Here is a 17333-nt window from a genome sequence, read left to right as displayed (position 1 = left end):
AGATGCAATTTTACAGCTTCAGTGTGACAGGTTTTGAAAATGTCATTGAGAGGTCAGCCAATACTTTTTATAACTTAAACTTCTCAACTTAGAGCATCTTCTGCACTGTTTCCTTTCAGTAATTTTTTAAAACCAAGATTGATACATTCCTGCATTTATCTATAGTCATACAGGAAAATTTTACTGTACTCCGAAAAGCTGGAGGCTTGATTTGAATGTACTCCATAGGGAAAGCTTTTGAAAAATGTGATCACTTACAATGGATTACACTATGCTAGTCTCTTTCACCTTCAACTCAACACTTTCAGCAAAGACAAAGAGTTCTACTGCAAGTCTTTCACTGGCAATGCAAAGGTATAGGTCAAAGTTTTTTGTTTGCTGCTGTGATTTAGGAACTTCTCAAAAGTCTTTAACATCAGTGAACAAGGAGTGCAAAAGGAATGACTTGCTCATCACTGATTAGTTGCACCTGATCTTACTTTAATCTGTCTTTCCTCTTGTCAAAACTGTCCTAGATGCTAACATCGATGTATTAAATTATGTAGCCTATAATGAGTAGGTCATGCAGTGAGTGTTACTGTTTGAGGAAGTGTATATAGTAGAGTTTTTTTCACTTTGTAACCCTGCCAACAAGCATTGCTATGATATCATTTCACTATTTTAGTAATCAGCTATTTAAAATGATTCATAAGGTTGTAAATATTAAAACAGAAGGACATTGAGAGGCTAAACATTCTGCAAAGCTCACTCTGTTTTGGGAAGATACAGCTTTAGTATCTTGTCAAAGAATAGATATATCTCCAAAGAATGTTTTGTGAAAAACAAAGAAAAAACAAAACAAAACCAAGAAAAAACAGCTAATTATTTTGGAATTATGTGTATTGAGTGTCATTTGCCTTTATACATTTGGGACAGAATTTGACTTATTTCTGTTTAATCATATTAATCTGATCATAATTTTTAATAAATAGCCTCTACCTGAATATATAGATTGTTCCCCATCGTTCCTCTGCAAGTTGAGGTGAACACTCTAGCTGAATTACTGGTTTGCAGTGTTCAAAAGTGTTTGCATTCATATCAAAACTCTGGTCACAGGTACAAGTCTTACGGTTCATTGTTTGAGTTTGCTGTCTGTATGGGCTTCAGAAGTGGCTTGGCAAGCAGACAACTATATATTGCTATTCATAGTACTATATATTGTGAAGATTTTCTTTTTTGATACAAAGATAGATATCCTAGGTAATATGAAAAACACAGGTATATACACACGTAAGTTAGCTGCTTGTTCCTTGAATCGGTTACTGCACAGATGTAGCAATGATCTTGTGGGATTTTTCTCTTTTTTGGGAGATTGCAGGAGACTTGAATCTCCTTTAAGATCCTTCTCTTCATAGCAGGTTTTATAAAGCAGAAAGAAAAGACAGTTCCAATACTACTTCTCTTACTCAGTGTCCTCTGATGTCAAAGAGATTTTGATTCAGTAAAGAATAAAGGCTTTAGTTTGTATTTTCACTGGGGTACTAAAAGTATGTTCAAACCAGAGTCTTTCTCTGTTTGTTGTGTTAACTTGAATGGCCACTTGGGCTTATGTTTGATAAATATATGGAAGCTGAGTTGAGCGGAGCCATGTGTAGAATCCATGATGAGTCTGGGATTTAGAGAAGCTTAACTAAAACTAGCACTACTAAGCATTGTTTTGCAATTTAGTATAATAGAAGAGTTCACGTATATCTCCCTACAAAGTCCATTCTACAGTACTTAAGCATTAAGTAATGCACAAAGAAATCTATATCTCTGAGAGCAATTTCTTGGCACTGTTACTTCTTTCCTTTTTGCTAGATAAATGGTGAGTTGTGTTGTTATTTAACCTAATGTTCTTCTCTAGTAAGTGCAGAACAGTTCATCCGGATACTTTATGAAGTCTCTGGGTCTATCGACTTCAATGTGGGATTTGTCTGCATGTTCCCCTACTGCTCTCTTAATGCCACCACGGCCACGAACTGTCTCTTTCTTCTAGACAGTGTGACAAGCTAGTACTCCATATGGATTCAGATCGTGAAGTCTTCTCCCCTTTATGGTAGAAAGGGACTGGTGTGATTCAGCAGGGCTTGGAAAGAATGAATTGCCCATGCAATTACATCTATCAAATGATTCATTTTCCAAATGTTAGTTTTAGGCAGCTTTCCCACTGGCAGAGGGCAAAACCCAAGAAACTCTTACAGCAATCAAATCCTCTTAAAATCTAGATCGGGTGCTGTCCTGCTGCTACAGGACATCCATCTTTACAAGTCTGTGCTGCACAGCAAGCATGTAACATGATTGAGAAGTACTGATATATGGGCATACAGGGTTACTGGCTCTCTTTAAGCAGTGCTGTGGCTTACTCTGCAGTTGCACTGTGAACAGCATACGTTCTTCCCGTCTTCTGCTAACACAGTGCTACTGGCTTAGTCAAAACCACCACATACTCAGCATTTTGCCTCCTAGCATCTCTCATGCTTCATTCAAGATAAATTCTGTTTATGCTTTAATGGTTTTTGGATGGCCCTAAGTCATAATTCTCAAAAGAAAACATAGAAATTAGGCACTTATGTCAACTTTAATGTAAATGTTAATGCAACATAGGTTAATAGCTTCAGACAAAGTCTGGAACAGCTGTGGTTTTTACCAGGTGAAATAATTGTTGTTTTCACTTTCTACCTCAGTTGTGTACAGTGTGTGCCTGTGTCAGTTTTTGTCTAGGTTTTGGTCCTTTCTTTAGAACTTGCTGTTTTAATTATCTGTTTAAATGTCTAAAAATCTTGCTTCTATGTAATAAATCATCATATGAGCAGTACTTTTCATTGCATTTCGTTGTAGGGTTTCCTATTATGTTTATTGCTTCAAAATGAATAACTACTAAAGCATGGTAACCTATTTTAAATTAATTATAATAGTGAGGAATTGTACAAACAGCAGCCACACTTAAATCAGCTGTTTAAAAGAACATTGGTTTTATGGGTTTTCTTTTTTTTGTAGTTTTCTGGTCAATTGGTTGCAAAATGCCTGAAATTTGGTATTTGGAAGGACTATGAGAAATAAAACTCAGTAGTATTTCAAACAAATGCTGAAAAATAGAGGCATAAGTCCAAAATCAGAGCTTACAGCTCAAAGGGAAATGCTGTTAACAAACCTCTGTAACATCTGCTCTTTTATGTATTTTCTTCTATCACTGTGAATTTTGCCTCACACTGATTGTTTGATGTCGAGGTCTTTCAAAAATGCCACTAGCCTGTGATTGTTGCCTGCCCCTAGGAAAAATGGGCTTTCAGCATCCATAGAATACATGTTGCCTGTGTCACACTGACTGTGGATCTGCACGTGGGTGTTGGAAATGCTACTTGCTGGCTTGTTTTAATTAATGCCACGGATCTCATAAAATCCAGGTAGCTTTTTGGTACCCAGCAAAGTTACTCATTTCCTTGTGAGGGAAGAGAACCTGCCTGTATTGCTTCTCTTAAGTAAGTGTGCCCACAGTACTGAAAATTTCCTATCAGCATTATCCCTTGCTGCAGACCTTATAGTACATGGGTGGGCAACTTTGACAGAAGTGCTTCAGGAAAAGTTTTGTGCCTAATGATAATAATGGAAAGATTACCAGCAGACTTAACTGAGACTGAAGTATTTCCAGCTTGGCTCCTAAACTAAATCATGTCATTTTGGGGGGTTTGAAATTGTCCTTCATGGGATGGGAAGAAGGGAGGGGGAAACAATTTTTTTCGAAGAGTAGTTAGTTTTCCCAGTACATGCTTAGCCAATTTAGTCTTCTGAAGCCACAGCACTATTGCTTGTTTGTGCTTGTAGTAGACTGTAGTGACTGGGGGGTTGGCTTTTGTTTTTTAAGAGACTCAATATTTCATTTTGGAGCATATTTTGCTAGATTTTTCTTGACAAATTCGTAAGTATGCCAGTATGCTGATGAAGCTAGTGAACAGCTGATGTGGAAGAAATGGGTAAGGAAATAAAACATTGACATTAGCCGTGTGAGTATTTGAGAGCTTAACTTTGCACTGGGCAGGTCTCCTCTCAGCTGTGGTAAGCAGTATGGGGCAGAGAGCAGGGCCTGTCCCCTCACCCTGGGGCTTCTGGTGAAGGCTTATAAGCAGCCTGCTTCCAGGCTTTCAGCCCTGCACAGACCTGGATCATGGAGCTCGTGGTTAGCTTTCGGCTGTTAGGCTGTATTCTCATGTTCCTTTTTCACACCAACTTAATTATTTTTTCACGTGTGGATAATGTCATCTTTTGGTGTTGTAATCAATATGGAGATGAGGCTTCAGTTCTTAAACTGGTTCTAAGTTCTGGAAATTAGCAGGTACTCGGTCTGCACTGCAGTCACAAGGCACACTTGAAAGGAATTGCAGTTGCTGCAGCATGTAGCCATACTTCTGCATGCCTCTGAGCAGACAAAATGCTGCTTCCTTAATTAAGAATTGATAATATCACTCTTCATTAACACATCTGAACCCACTCATCTACAAGGAAATGGGCTTAAAGATAAAAATGTCTTTCAGCTTTGCAGTTTTGATCCCGTGACTGTGGTGAACGTCTTGTTTAACAGTCTTTTTGCTTCCCTACATCCAAAAATTGTTCAGTTGTTTTAGTGTCAATTAATGTCACAACTTTTGCTCCTAATCAGTTTGAAGTGGACTGGGTTTCACTGTTCTTATGCATAGCTAATAAAGAAGTAATTGCCTTAACTCTCTAGCTCCTGTTAAGGCAAAGAGAATTGTTTCTGAACATCCAAGGGGAAAGTTTTGCTTTAAGCTGTTATCCTGTTACTTATTAAAGTTCCAGATCTGTGACTTGAATTCATGCTAATTAAAACATGTTAGAATTACTACTCAATATCAAGTGTACGGCACATAAAATACTACTCACTGATAAAGATTCTCCCTTGTAGTTGCTAACACAGTTAATTAGCTTAGAATTTGCACGTTTTTCCTTAATTGGGGGAAAAAATATTTCTGATAAAAATATTGTTTTTCTAATGTTAATATTCCATCCTAAATTATTAGAATATGATAAACTGGAAGCAAAATGTATTTTGCTAGTAATAAAGTCATGGTGTCACCATATTATATGTGCAGTTGGAAAAGTAAGACATTGGCACAGTTCTGTGATGCAAAAATCATCAAAAGAAAAATAAACTATTATTTAGAGTATATAATGAAAGATTGAAAAAGTTCTAACCTTCTGAATCAGTTACTATAGGCTGACTGCTTCTGTTTTCTTCCAGGAAGATTAAGGTTTCGTTTCTGTTAATTTTCACTGTGATATATTTTTCAGAAATAATTTCCTTAGTCCGTTTAACATGTTGTTTATCTGTCAAAACCTAACAAAACATCATTAGAAGTGCAAGATGTGGTTAGTGCTTTAAATAATAGGATGCAGGGAATATTGATGTTGAAAAGCAGAAGCAGCAAGCTTCCTTAGAGCAGCAAATTGAAGGGGAGGAGTTGGAATGCTGATGGTGAATAAAGTCAATTAAATGAGGAATGTACCCAAGAGAAGTCATGAGGTTCTTTCATGTAAATGGAAAGCTGAAAAAATATACTGTTTCCATCTAGCCCCAGTAACTACTTCAGACAGATGCATATGTGAGCATAATTAGTATTGTTGATGCTTTTCACATAGGTATTGTTATAGGTTAATTGACAATTGAATAACCTATTCAGTGCTTCTTTTATTTTGCTTTTCTGTAGACAAAACATGGATGCACACTCCTGAAGCCTTATCAAAGCATTATATTCCCTATAATGCAAAGGTAAGAATATATGAAGTTATTTTCTCTTCTTACCTTTAAAACGCAGTGCATTCTATCTTGCTTTTCATTTAAAAACTGTGGAGACACGGAGTAGCCAAACAGTGAGGTAAAACTTAGTAAGTAAAAGTGTATTTTGCAGATGAAATTTCTCCATTTCTTAAATAATAGTCAGATGTTTCTGTCTTAAGTGTTTGAGTTTGTAGTAAGCAAACTAGTGTTTCTGTTCTGCTTGATCCTCTGTTTCCTTTTAGTAGATGCCAAATGGATGGAAATTCTGACTGCAAAGGAATTTAATATCAAACTGCTTTCTTACAGTGTGTAAAAATGAAACTTAATAGCACAAGATTCTTTTGAACAATAGCAAAGACACAGAGTAACAATCCTATCTGCTGGATACATTGAAGTGTCAAATGCTCTCAGAATATGGTAGAATAATAATGCGATTTTTGCGCAGTAAAATCAGAAGTCTTATTCTAGTGTTCTTTTATGTCAGCTATGCTGAAGTTCTGTAATGGTATTTTAATTAGCCTAATGACATTTATTCACAGGAAATGCGTTTTTCCAAAATAATTTTAAAATATGGTCTGCCAGAAGGAGATGGAATATATGCTATTCATTGTAAGTAGGGCCAAGTGAGTTATTCCTTGTCATTTTACTGGGACTATATTGCAGTAAGATTGCACCATGTTCTGTTCTGGCTAAAGTTTTCTATTATCAATTATCCCAAAATTGTTTGGGATTTTAAAATTAATTTTTTAACATAAAATGGAGAACAACTTCACAGAGCAGAACCCAGTTTCCTATACTGGTATTCCCCACTGTCATGTATGCAATTTTCTTTTGCTTAGCATTACCACCCAGTGAGCAAACATCCGTAGTGGGAATTTGAATCTCATTCTGGTAGTTGCCAGGTGAACATGTTTTTATTGTGTGCTCTCAACCTGCATTTTTGACCAAAGTGTGTATTGCCAGATGTATCACCGTTTAGCTGGATTGCCTTGCCAGATAGCTTGGCTTTTATGTTACACTTTTTGAGAGCAAGGAATACATGCCAAGGGTAGTGCACCATCTGTTTTAAGAGCAAGTTGAAACTACGAATTCTATTAATGCACTGAAGAAGTTGCTTCATTTGTTATCTTTTTTTTTTATTAAGAAGAGTTCTCTCTCACTTTTTGTCTTGTTTCCATTCTTAATAGGATATGATATAAATAGTCATTACAAGCATGGAGAAGAAAAATTTAGAATTAAGATGATAGTGATGGAGTGATGCTAACCATAGAAAGCAATGTCAATAACTACCCTGGCAGAGGAAAAGGAATGGGAAATTCCCCTTCAATTGAAGTCCACTGTATTTAGGTTAATAAGGGCCCCAGTGTCTTCTGCTTGTTCATTGTTGGTTCAACAATATATTTTGCTTGAGAGAAGTCAATGGTTATATTAATATAGCATTTGAGTTCTGTAATGTCTTGATTTTTTAACTAATATGTCCACCTGATTGCATACCTTGGAACTAGATCATGAAATAATAATTAAAAACTCAGGCAGCATCTATAAAGCAAAATTGAGGACACATGGTAGGTTTTTCTTCTTGTTTTTACAAATGTTGATAGTTATTTTTCCCTGTCCAATTCTTTAACATTGTATCCATACAGCTTTTTTTACTTTTTGGGTAGAAATGGCAGTGCTTTTCCATCTGATTTCCTTCAAAAGGTAATTATGTGAGTGAAGAATAATAGAGATGACAAGTTCAGAAAATCAAATTTAGTTGATGAAAAGCAATACTGGAGGTGTTCTTTTTTCCGTGGGCAAGTGAGCTTTGTTCTGCTGCATAGTTTCTTGAATACAAATTACATAGGAGGAAAAATCATGTTTTCTGTTCTTTATTAGGTACAAAAAGCTGACACTAATCTTCTGAGATTATCAGAAAACAATACTAAAAAAGAAAAATCTAGAAAAGGTGGGGTTTTGTTTCTTTACTTGATTCCTTAGATGTTCTACTAAGAATTAGTGAAATCTTGTTGAGAAAAATGCAGTCCATGTGTTAACTGCTGGCTTGAGAACAATTCTAATCAATGCAATTGAATGTTAAAAGCCACTTTGAATATTACAGAATTTTTCTCTTTTGTACAAACTGGAGGAGTATCCAGGGTTGTTTCTTGTGCAAATACAATTCAGGATGTACGGGTTTCATAAGAAACACCCTTAAACAGGAAATGAGTCCTGAATCTTGCTGTCTTTCTGAACATACCCACTTCTCATGGCATTTGTTATACAGAAATGTCCTGCTTTCCAGGGTGGTTTGTATAAAGCATGAATTAATGAGGGATTTGGAGTGTTTGATTTCATTAGGGGTGTTTGAGTGGGTTACATACTAGTATGGAGGTGTAATGTGGGCATACTGAAGTGACAATTTTGCAATCCATTGCTTTGTGAGCTCCTGTTGTTCGTAAATATAACGCTTTGAAAATGTACTGGTAACACAGCTTTTCTTATCTTTCAAAAAATTCATTTATGATCTTGGTAGTAACAGCCTCATTGTAAAATATGGAGGCATAGGACTCATTTAGGTGCAACAGCACAGGAGTTTTCACCTAATAAAATCTATTTGTTACCAATGTATGCAATTATAAACTCAAACTAAAATCTCAATTTGTTTTCTGTAATGCTCCTAAGTAAGAACAGATGTTGCATTATTTTCTGTACTGTGGAGGAAAAAAAAAACTCTTTTGCCCTGTTAATTCTCTTGCCTGTTGGCCAGTTTTTTTTCTCTAAAACAGTGTGATCCAAGTGAGGCTTCATAATGGAACCTGACTGCAACCTTAAAAAATAAAATGGACTGATGGTTGTCATCACGTAACTGATACTGCCCTGATGGATGTGTTTCTGCTAAGCCACTGCTCTAAACAACAAGAATTTTACTGTATCTCGTTGCAGTAAATTATATATATTCTTCCAAGATTCCCCTTATGGTCACTTGGTTTGCATCAAATTTCTACGTGCACATCTATCCATTTTCTGGATTAGAGGTTCTGCTTTGTAAGTCTAGTGTTTATGTTGGCTTCTAGCAGCCAACAGAGCCAGCAGCTTTGACCTTTAACAAGACCTGGAAAGCTGCTATTTTGTGTAGCAATATAACATGTTAAAATAAACTCCAAAGGGTTTAACATGCCTTTAACAAGAGATAAGATGGCTTCCTAATATCTGGGCTTCTGTTCTCCTAGTGCTTACTTGAGGCTTATTTTAAAACTTCACATGTTGTTATGGATGTGACATTGGTATGGCTGATCTTCCCTTCTAGGAGTATCTTGAAAATTAGCTTTTCTGTCTAGCCTGCTGGAAAGGTTAGCCCTGTTGTTAATTAAGCAAACCTTAAGTGGGTTTGAGGTCTCATGACCGCTGCAGACCTTTCTCCAAACATGTAGACATAGTTTATGTAAGGGATGTACCTTTGTTCTGATGTGTGCCTATTAGGTGGAACGACTCTCTGTGCATCGGTGATGTAATAAAGAATGCCTGCTTCTTTATGTTACATTGGCTTCAAGGAGTGTTATTTGAGCTGGGGTTTGTTCGATGCCAGATATACAAATGATTCCAGATGAAGTTTAAGTCTGAGACTTAAAAGATTTGAAGAGCAGAACTTTATTCTAAAAAAGACAGGTAACCTCGCTTTGTATTCTTGCAGGCTTTTTATGGCAGCTAATTGTGAACTGATGTGCAGATTCACAAATGATCTTTCAATTGTTGAATATGTATTTTGGATTGATACTGCAACTGTAACATAGTGCATTGGTTGCAAATACTCTATCTGGCAGTACCTAGTACTGTTGTTCCTTATTGTAGTACAGCAAACAGAACGTCATACCTGTTAACTAATTTCTCAAACTTTTTTGTAATCATTCAGAAATAGCAGATATTTTTCTGGAGAAGTTGAAAAGTACACCGTTCTTAAAGTGTGCTGCTGTACAGTAAAGTACCAGGCAGGGCTCTTGGTGTCCTGCCTTTCAGTATCATTTCTTTTGTGTACTGTTATTAAAAGCATATTATCATGACTGCACTCCTACTACCAAGTGATGTACTAGCAAATTCTCCTTTTTCTCTCAGCAAGCATATTGCAAAATGATGGTGTCAGTAAAAATAATTATGAAAGAATATCAAAAATGTCTACTTAAATTGATATGGTGAAATTAGATCTAGCAAAATATTCCAAACAACAGAAAAGTGTTGCAAATTAGAAACTAATGAAATATAAGAGGGCATTATAGGAAATGATTTATTTTTCCTGCATTAAATTTATTATAATTAATAAGTGAATTTAAATTAACTTTCACTAGTCTCAAAATGCCTTCGATGTAATCATAATAAATGTGTTTAACCACAAGAATGAGTATTATGAAAATATTCAAATGAAATATGAAAACAGCAAATTATAATTTTATAAGTAAATTTGAATTACTTAGTTATTTCTGATACGTTGCAGTCGTTGAACTTAGGGTTCATTATTCCAGGCTGGAATAAACATATAAATACAGCATCTGAAGATTGAAAGGGATACTCTCTGAAGACTTCTCTGCCTTGGAAAAAGGAATCTGTTCCATTTTACTTCCAAGTTTACACTCTTAAGAGAATGGTAGGAGATTAATCTGCTATATCCACAAATATCCTAGATAAGAGATGATAGTGAGGCAGGAAGGTTGTATGCAAACTTCCAGCAGCAAAAAGTATCTCTTGTAGGCATCTTCACAAGGGGAGTTGCCTGTAAGTGTCAAGCACTGAGTAGTTCCAGTTGCTGGTTTTAGTCTATGTGAAAACAAAACATTTTGGTTTCCTTAGAACCTTCATAGTTGTCAGGATCCTCAGAAAGCTCTGTGAGACAGAGAGCTCTTGGAATTCTGTGGTATGCCTTGTCTGAGATTACTCTGCCAGTTTGTAAAGGGACAAGTATTACATTTGTATCTCCTGTACCTCAGTCTAGTCTTCGGAGTGTAGAACCAGACCTTACCTCCTGTCAATACAGTATTGCTGTACCATAATGGAAGTTGAATGGTATTTGTAGACAGTTGTAGACCTCTATCTGCATATGAATGCACAGAGGTTCAAAACTGCATGAAGAATGTGAATGTTTGAGTAGCTCTCAATGCCCAGCACCTGTAAGCATGTCGAGGCCACTTGCAGGAATTAGTGGGCATATGCCTTATGGTGTCTATGTTTATCTGCACCTAGGTGTTTGTGTTTTGCATCCACTTTTACTTGTCTGGTGGCTTTGAAAAATGTGACCTTTATAATTAGGGTGCCAATATCTTGTATAACTAAGTACTGGCTGAGGGATTTATAAAAAAAAAAATAGAAGAGCTGCTCTATGATTTTGACATGTCTATGGCCTCTTTCCAGGTGTCTGTCCCCTTTAGTTACATGTGAAATACCCAGCTACACAGCCTCAGACTCTGCAGATCACTTTTCTAGAAGGTGTCTTGCTTCTAGGGAGTACTGAAGTTTTCAAGTTTATGAGCAGTTTCATTTTTTCTTTTTTTAAGGTCCGTTTCTGCGTGTAGCTTTCAGAAAGAGCTTTAGGTTTTATTGAAGCTCCCAGTGCCATGCTTAAATGAAGTATCTCTCTTAAAACATATAGATGAGAGAGAATAATTTAATCCAAGAAGTTGAAATTTGCCAAGCTGGTAAACACTTGTTGGAGCTGAGAGGATGAGAAGTGTTTGGAATGTAAAAATTATATGCAGTAATGTAAAACTATTTGCAGTAAAATTATAGTGTTAATGCTATGGTGTAACAAATGAATAGGAAGATGAACATATATTTGTACAGAAAGCAGGGACAGGATTCATAAAAGCGCTTTATTGAACTTGTGATTTACAAGTACTATAGCTAATTTTATGCCAAAGTGAACTTAAATCAGTGTAGGAGCCTTATACACTTTTTGGTTGTGTCCTTTCAGGTCTGTTGTGTTAATGACTCGACTGTACAGTAACAGGGTTGCTACCCTAGAAAGCAGCCTATGTGCTGCACCCACCCTATAGCCAGACCTGGTGGGGCAGTTCCATCTGACTTCTCAGGGACAAGAAAAAACTGAAATTTGTAGAACTGTTTAAAATAATGTGTAATTTATTGTCTCAGATAAAACATTCAGTAGGTTTTAATTGCAGGAGTGAGGTCTGCTCTTCAGAGCGCTCATTCTTTATCAGGTTCCGCTTATAATCTCTTGGTCATTTAAACTTTCTGAGCAATGTATGATTTCAGTTATAAGTATGAAACAGATTTCCAATGCAAATAAGACATAGAAGCTATAATTTCATGGCAAGAAAAAAAAAAGTAGATAATAGCAATTCATAATAGTATATCCAGCATAGGAACTGAGAGGTGTTTTAGGACCCTTTCTCACTAATGTATTGTATTCATGGTTTTCTGTAGTGAAGCAATCCAAAATCAAGTAACATACCACAGTCTTGGAGTTATTTTCCGGAGAGTTGGGAGCAGATTTACTTTACGTGCCATATATTGTCTAATGCCTATGCTGTTTAGCACTTCAGCAGCTTAGTTACAATCTTGTCCTCTCCCTCTGAGTTTGCAAGCAGTCTAAGTTTCAATGCTCCTGTCAGAAAAACAGTATTTTTGGGGAAAAAAAAAAAAGCCACAGCTGTAGATACATTCTTGTAGGAGGTCCAAGGAACACCTTTTTTGATACTGTAGATAGGTATTAAAAACTATAATCTGGATCAAAAACATAAAGCTGCAAGAGATTTAGTTCTTTTTTGGATGCTGAAGCACAATTTCAGAAAGATTGAATGCCTTTTTCTTTAAATATTACAGAGTTGCCTTTAGCTAAAGTTACTTTTGTATTAGGATTTGCTTTGGCATTGAAATGTATGAATTGGGTTGGAAGGGACCTCTGGAGATCATTGACATGATGCCTGCCTGGAGAAAAAAAAGGCCTAACTTCAAAATCAGTGGAGCACTACAGAGCTTTAAACAGCTGAGATCTAAATTCCTGCAAGGGCAGAGACGTGCAACCTCTGGGCAACCCGTACTACTTAATCGTAGTCACTGTCAAATTTGTTTCATTTGTTTCTAGTTGTAATTTCTTTTGCTGCAGCTTGTGGCTCTTAGTCTTACAGAAGTGTACGTGCATACTAGCCCTGACAAGTTCAGGTTGAACAAGCACTGCACTCTTAGCTTCTCACTGTATTCTTATTCATTTTCATAACTGTTTTGTTATGCCTAGATGCAGTGTATGTTTTGTTTTTTTTAAATAATGGCTTATTGTTGCTTTATTTCATCTTGAGGTACAGAGCTGCTGAAGCATGGAACACCCAGGATTTGTATGATTACAAAGGGCTGTTAACATATGGGAAACTTTTTTCTGGCTCGAGGCTTTTTATATCCTTTTCCTGGTTTAATCTCCCAGATAAGTTGTTTATTTTGAGTAAGTTAGAAAATTTGCAGCAGGAGAAGACATAGAATTGATTTATTTAGTGCAGTCTGCAGTTAGGAAGACTTGTGCTGATGGTGTGATTAACAGTACAGTGGTTGTCAACACTACAGTATCTGAGAACTACTGTTCTAGGTATGTTAGCTCATAAAATCCTAGAATGGAGGAGACCTTAAAGATAATCTAGGTCCAATTCTGCTGCTATGATTAGGGTTGCCAGCCACTAGATCAGGCTGCCCAGGACCCCATTGCCAGAGATGTGGCAAGGAAACCTGTTCCATCTACTCACCACTCTATGAGTAAAAAAAATTTCTTCTAGAGATATAACTTAAATCTCCACTCTTTCTGTTTAAAGCCACCCCCCCCTTATATCACTATCAGATGATGTAAAAAGTCTGCCTCCCTTCTGCTTGTAAACTCCTTGCAAGTATTGGAAGGCCGTGAGATCGCTTCGGAGTCTATTCTTCTCCAAGCTAAACAAGCCCAATTGTTTCAACCTTTCTGCATAGAATAGATGCTCCAGACTTCCAACCATCTTTGTGGCCCACTCTGGACCCTCTCCAACAAGTCTGCATCCTTCCTGTACAGGAGGCCTCAGTACAGGACACAGTATTCCAGATGAACCCTCACAAGAGCAGAGTCAAGGAGGGACAATCACCTTCTTCTCCCTGCTGACCACACCTCTTCTGATGCAGTGCAGAATACTGTTGGCTTTCTAGTTCTTAAGAGCACATTGCTGGCTCATGCTTTTCATCCAGCAGAACCTCCAAGTTCTTCTCTACAGAGGGAGTGCTTTCAGTGAGTTCTTCTCCCAGATTGTACTCGTACCTGGGATTGCCTTGACCCAAATGCAAAACCAACCTTCTTGAGATTTTGTTGCATAAATAATAATTACAATAATTATTCTATCAGTTTTGGTGTAGAAGAGTTTGGAATGTAGGACAGCCCTCCATTGAGATTGTACTCCCAGAACTTCTTGGATTAACAAGAATATATTTCTACATATGACATGCAAAGAAGGCACATGTAAGTTCTTTTATGGTAGTAATAGCAACCTTCTTTCAACAGCAGTTCCTCAAAATCTACTACTGAATACAGCATCTAATGCCTGTTTCGAAAGAGAACATTCAACAGAAGTTTGAAAATACGCTTTAACCATGAATGTATCACTATCCTTCCCATTAGCTATCTCAAAGCAGTCAGACTGTTGAGACAAAAGCTCAAAACTTTGTAACAACTCTTCTTCAAAATGTTCTTTTATTCATTAGAAAAAGAATAAGTGTTAATTATAGATCTTGACTACAGAAATATACTTGGAATACTCAGTTCCTTGAGTTTGTCAGCACAAAAAAGAGCAGGCATCACAGATATATTAGGCACTGAAGTGACTCAGATGTCTGCCCGAGACAGCTGAACAACGCTCAGGTTTGTCCAAATAAAAATAACAAATGCAAATTAACAAAAGATACAGCAGTACACAAGGAAAAAGGACAGAACTTTCAAAGGCCTTACAGTCAGCAAAGTATGTACAAATCTCTCTGTATCCTTTTTTGTTCTCTGTTGCTATATTCTCTTGCCTCTCCTTAAGTCTGCTTGAAACTACCAATTAGCCTTCTTAGAATGACCTCCAGGGATTCTTTCTGCACAGTTATATCCCCATGTGAGCTATCAGCTCTGAGAATGTGAGGTTTGCTTAAGCAGACTTTCTGGCCTCTGGACCATCAAGTGAATTGCAGTCTGACACTTGAACTAATAGGCTGTAGAGTTCAGACATCTGGATTATTGTACCTGTGGGCTAAGTGGCCTATAACTGTTTATGGATTGTTCTTGCTTTAAATTAAAATCAGGCCTGCGGTTGAATTAACTCCTTCTCTTTTCATCTCCTATTTTTACTTTTAACATAGCTGTGTATTTCTGTTTTCTCACCCTTTTCATGTATTTGTGGAGATATTCCTTCTTACATCTACTCTTCACTAAAAAAGCATCAGGAAGTTCTCCCAAAATAAACTGGAAAATATAAATCATAGAAATAGAACTGGATTATGGAAAACATGAAATTGGCACAACTTTCTGAATAGGAATGTCTGTAAAGGCATAGTCAGTAAAACCATGTCTTTAAAACTAAAATAAGACTATAGAAATGTGTCCAACAGCCAGGCAAAGCAGCATGTTAAATTTATTCACCACTCTTGAAAACAGAAGAACTTACCACATGCTGATCTTCTCTATGAGGATTCACCATCAAGAAACCACTGAACAAGTTGCTAGCTTCAGTCTGTGACTTTATGAACTCTACCAGATTAATAATGTAAGCAGTCAGTAGCGGATTCTGAACTGTATGGAGTGTTTGTCTCAGAAATGCCTCTATGTGTTCAGGAAGAGTAAAGCCCATCTTGCCTTGTATTAAAAAGCACACTGAACTTGGAACCTGAGAATGTTAGCTGCAACGTGCCAGAGGAACAGGTCATTGCCAAGAATCACATTTGCATGAACTAATTTGTAAAGATTTTACATTTTTACTAGAAATTATTGGCTGCTAAGAGGGAGTGGGTGTTGGGCTACAGTGATGTAACCCTTTTTTTTCTGCTGCGTACTTTTTAATAGGCGACACTTGGTTTTTGTTTTTTTTCCCCCTGAATCTTTAAAGGAAACAAAATCTGGACAATTCCTGTGGCTTTGCAAGTTTTTCTTTCTTCCTGTAATCTCTCTTAGAAGAGGAAAGATGGGGAAGAGGAAGACAAATAGGGAAATGAAGACAAACATCAAATCTTGATGTGTGTAGAGTCAAGAATTTTATTAGAACAAACTATAATTTCTGTCATGAGCTAAAAATGTCCCTAAGGCATACTTCTTATTGTTGCAGAAGTGCTTGTATGTTTTTGAAATTGGATATCCTATAGAGAGAGAAGTTACTTAGCAAATCACATTAATTGGAGCATTCCGCTGAAATTAGGTGGGACAGAAGTCTGGTCTCTTGCAGAATACAGGATTATTGCTGAAAATCTGCTGAAGTAAAAAGTGTGTGGGCTAAGTAAAAAAAAAAAAAAAAAATTAGAGGCGATATCCAATGTGTGGTATGTGAGGCTTTGAGGAACTGCAACCTGTACTCAGAATGGAAAAGCATATGCCAAAACTGCATGTGCGTACTTAGTATTCCAAGCAGTTTTAAGAAACTGTAAACCAGGTAGAGTTATAGGAATTTTGACTTTGTTTGGTTTTGTTCTTATTAACTGATGTCTGACTGACACAGCAGTATGAGCAGTGTTGCTTTGATTAGTCGTCAAGTGAATCCTCCTTGCTCCTTCCCCATGTATTTCAGGGGCTCGTAATCCACCCCCTTTGGGTAACCAGGACAGGGAGGTGGAAAAGCTTGAGACTCAATCGTGTGCTTTCTGTTCTCAAAATTTGAGAGCACTCTGTTTTGTAGTAGTTAAAGCTTTTTACTGACGTTTGTATTTGTTATTAGAATGGTGTGCTTGAGGAAGAATGTGGTTCAACGTTTCATACTGATTTTTCTCAGTAGTGCTCAGAGGCACTAACAGAAACTGTACTGTTCATTTCCAAGAAGTTATTGTCATTTATTACTGGATCATAAATTCTTTGAAGCTAAAAGCTATCTTTGCGTTGTTTGTGCAGCCTCTAGAATAGTGAGGTGGAGCCTCTAGGCTCTACCCTGGTCAGTCAGATCTCAGTTCAGAATAAGAAAGCATCAGAGCACCCTGGAGCTAATGAGCTTAGTTCTCGGCATAATTAGGTGGTAATGCAGACATGAGATGGGGAGGGAAAAAGGAAGGACTGAGTTAATACTAGACGTGTTCTGTAAACTTGTCTCATCACAGTTCTTAAATCAGATCTCAATTTCTGATTTCTACATCAGTTCCTTGAGCTCAAGACTAAATGTATTCTCAGTGTACTCTTATTAAAAATGTCTGTGGCTATTTTAAAGATTCCAAACCCTTATACGAAGTATTTTAAGATGCATCGTTTTCTTCTGTTAGACTCAGCTATAATGATTCAAATAGATTAATTTTATAACTTTGTCACCAGAAGATAGGTCTTTTATTGAAAAGCATAATATTTTTTATGGAAAAA

The 17333-nt window shown here is 36.8% G+C and overlaps 1 protein-coding gene across 5 annotated transcripts in view; it reads left to right on the top strand.

Moving 5' to 3' along the window:
- The window catches only part of GULP1 (GULP PTB domain containing engulfment adaptor 1), a 147604-nt gene that overhangs the window by 79147 nt on the left and 51124 nt on the right, over window positions 1–17333 (top strand). For all 5 annotated transcript variants that reach the window (XM_090144369.1, XM_090144365.1, XM_090144368.1 and 2 more), the window contains one exon: window positions 5742–5803. In XM_090144369.1, the coding sequence (XP_090000495.1) occupies window positions 5753–5803 (51 nt within the window). In that variant the 5' untranslated portion in view covers window positions 5742–5752. The remainder of the gene's footprint in view (window positions 1–5741; window positions 5804–17333) is intronic.

The sequence above is a fragment of the Phasianus colchicus genome, chromosome 7 (genome assembly GCF_987193195.1).
Source record: "Phasianus colchicus chromosome 7, bPhaCol1.hap1.1, whole genome shotgun sequence".
NCBI lineage: Eukaryota > Metazoa > Chordata > Aves > Galliformes > Phasianidae > Phasianus > Phasianus colchicus.
This window is presented reverse-complemented; position numbering and strand designations above follow the sequence as displayed.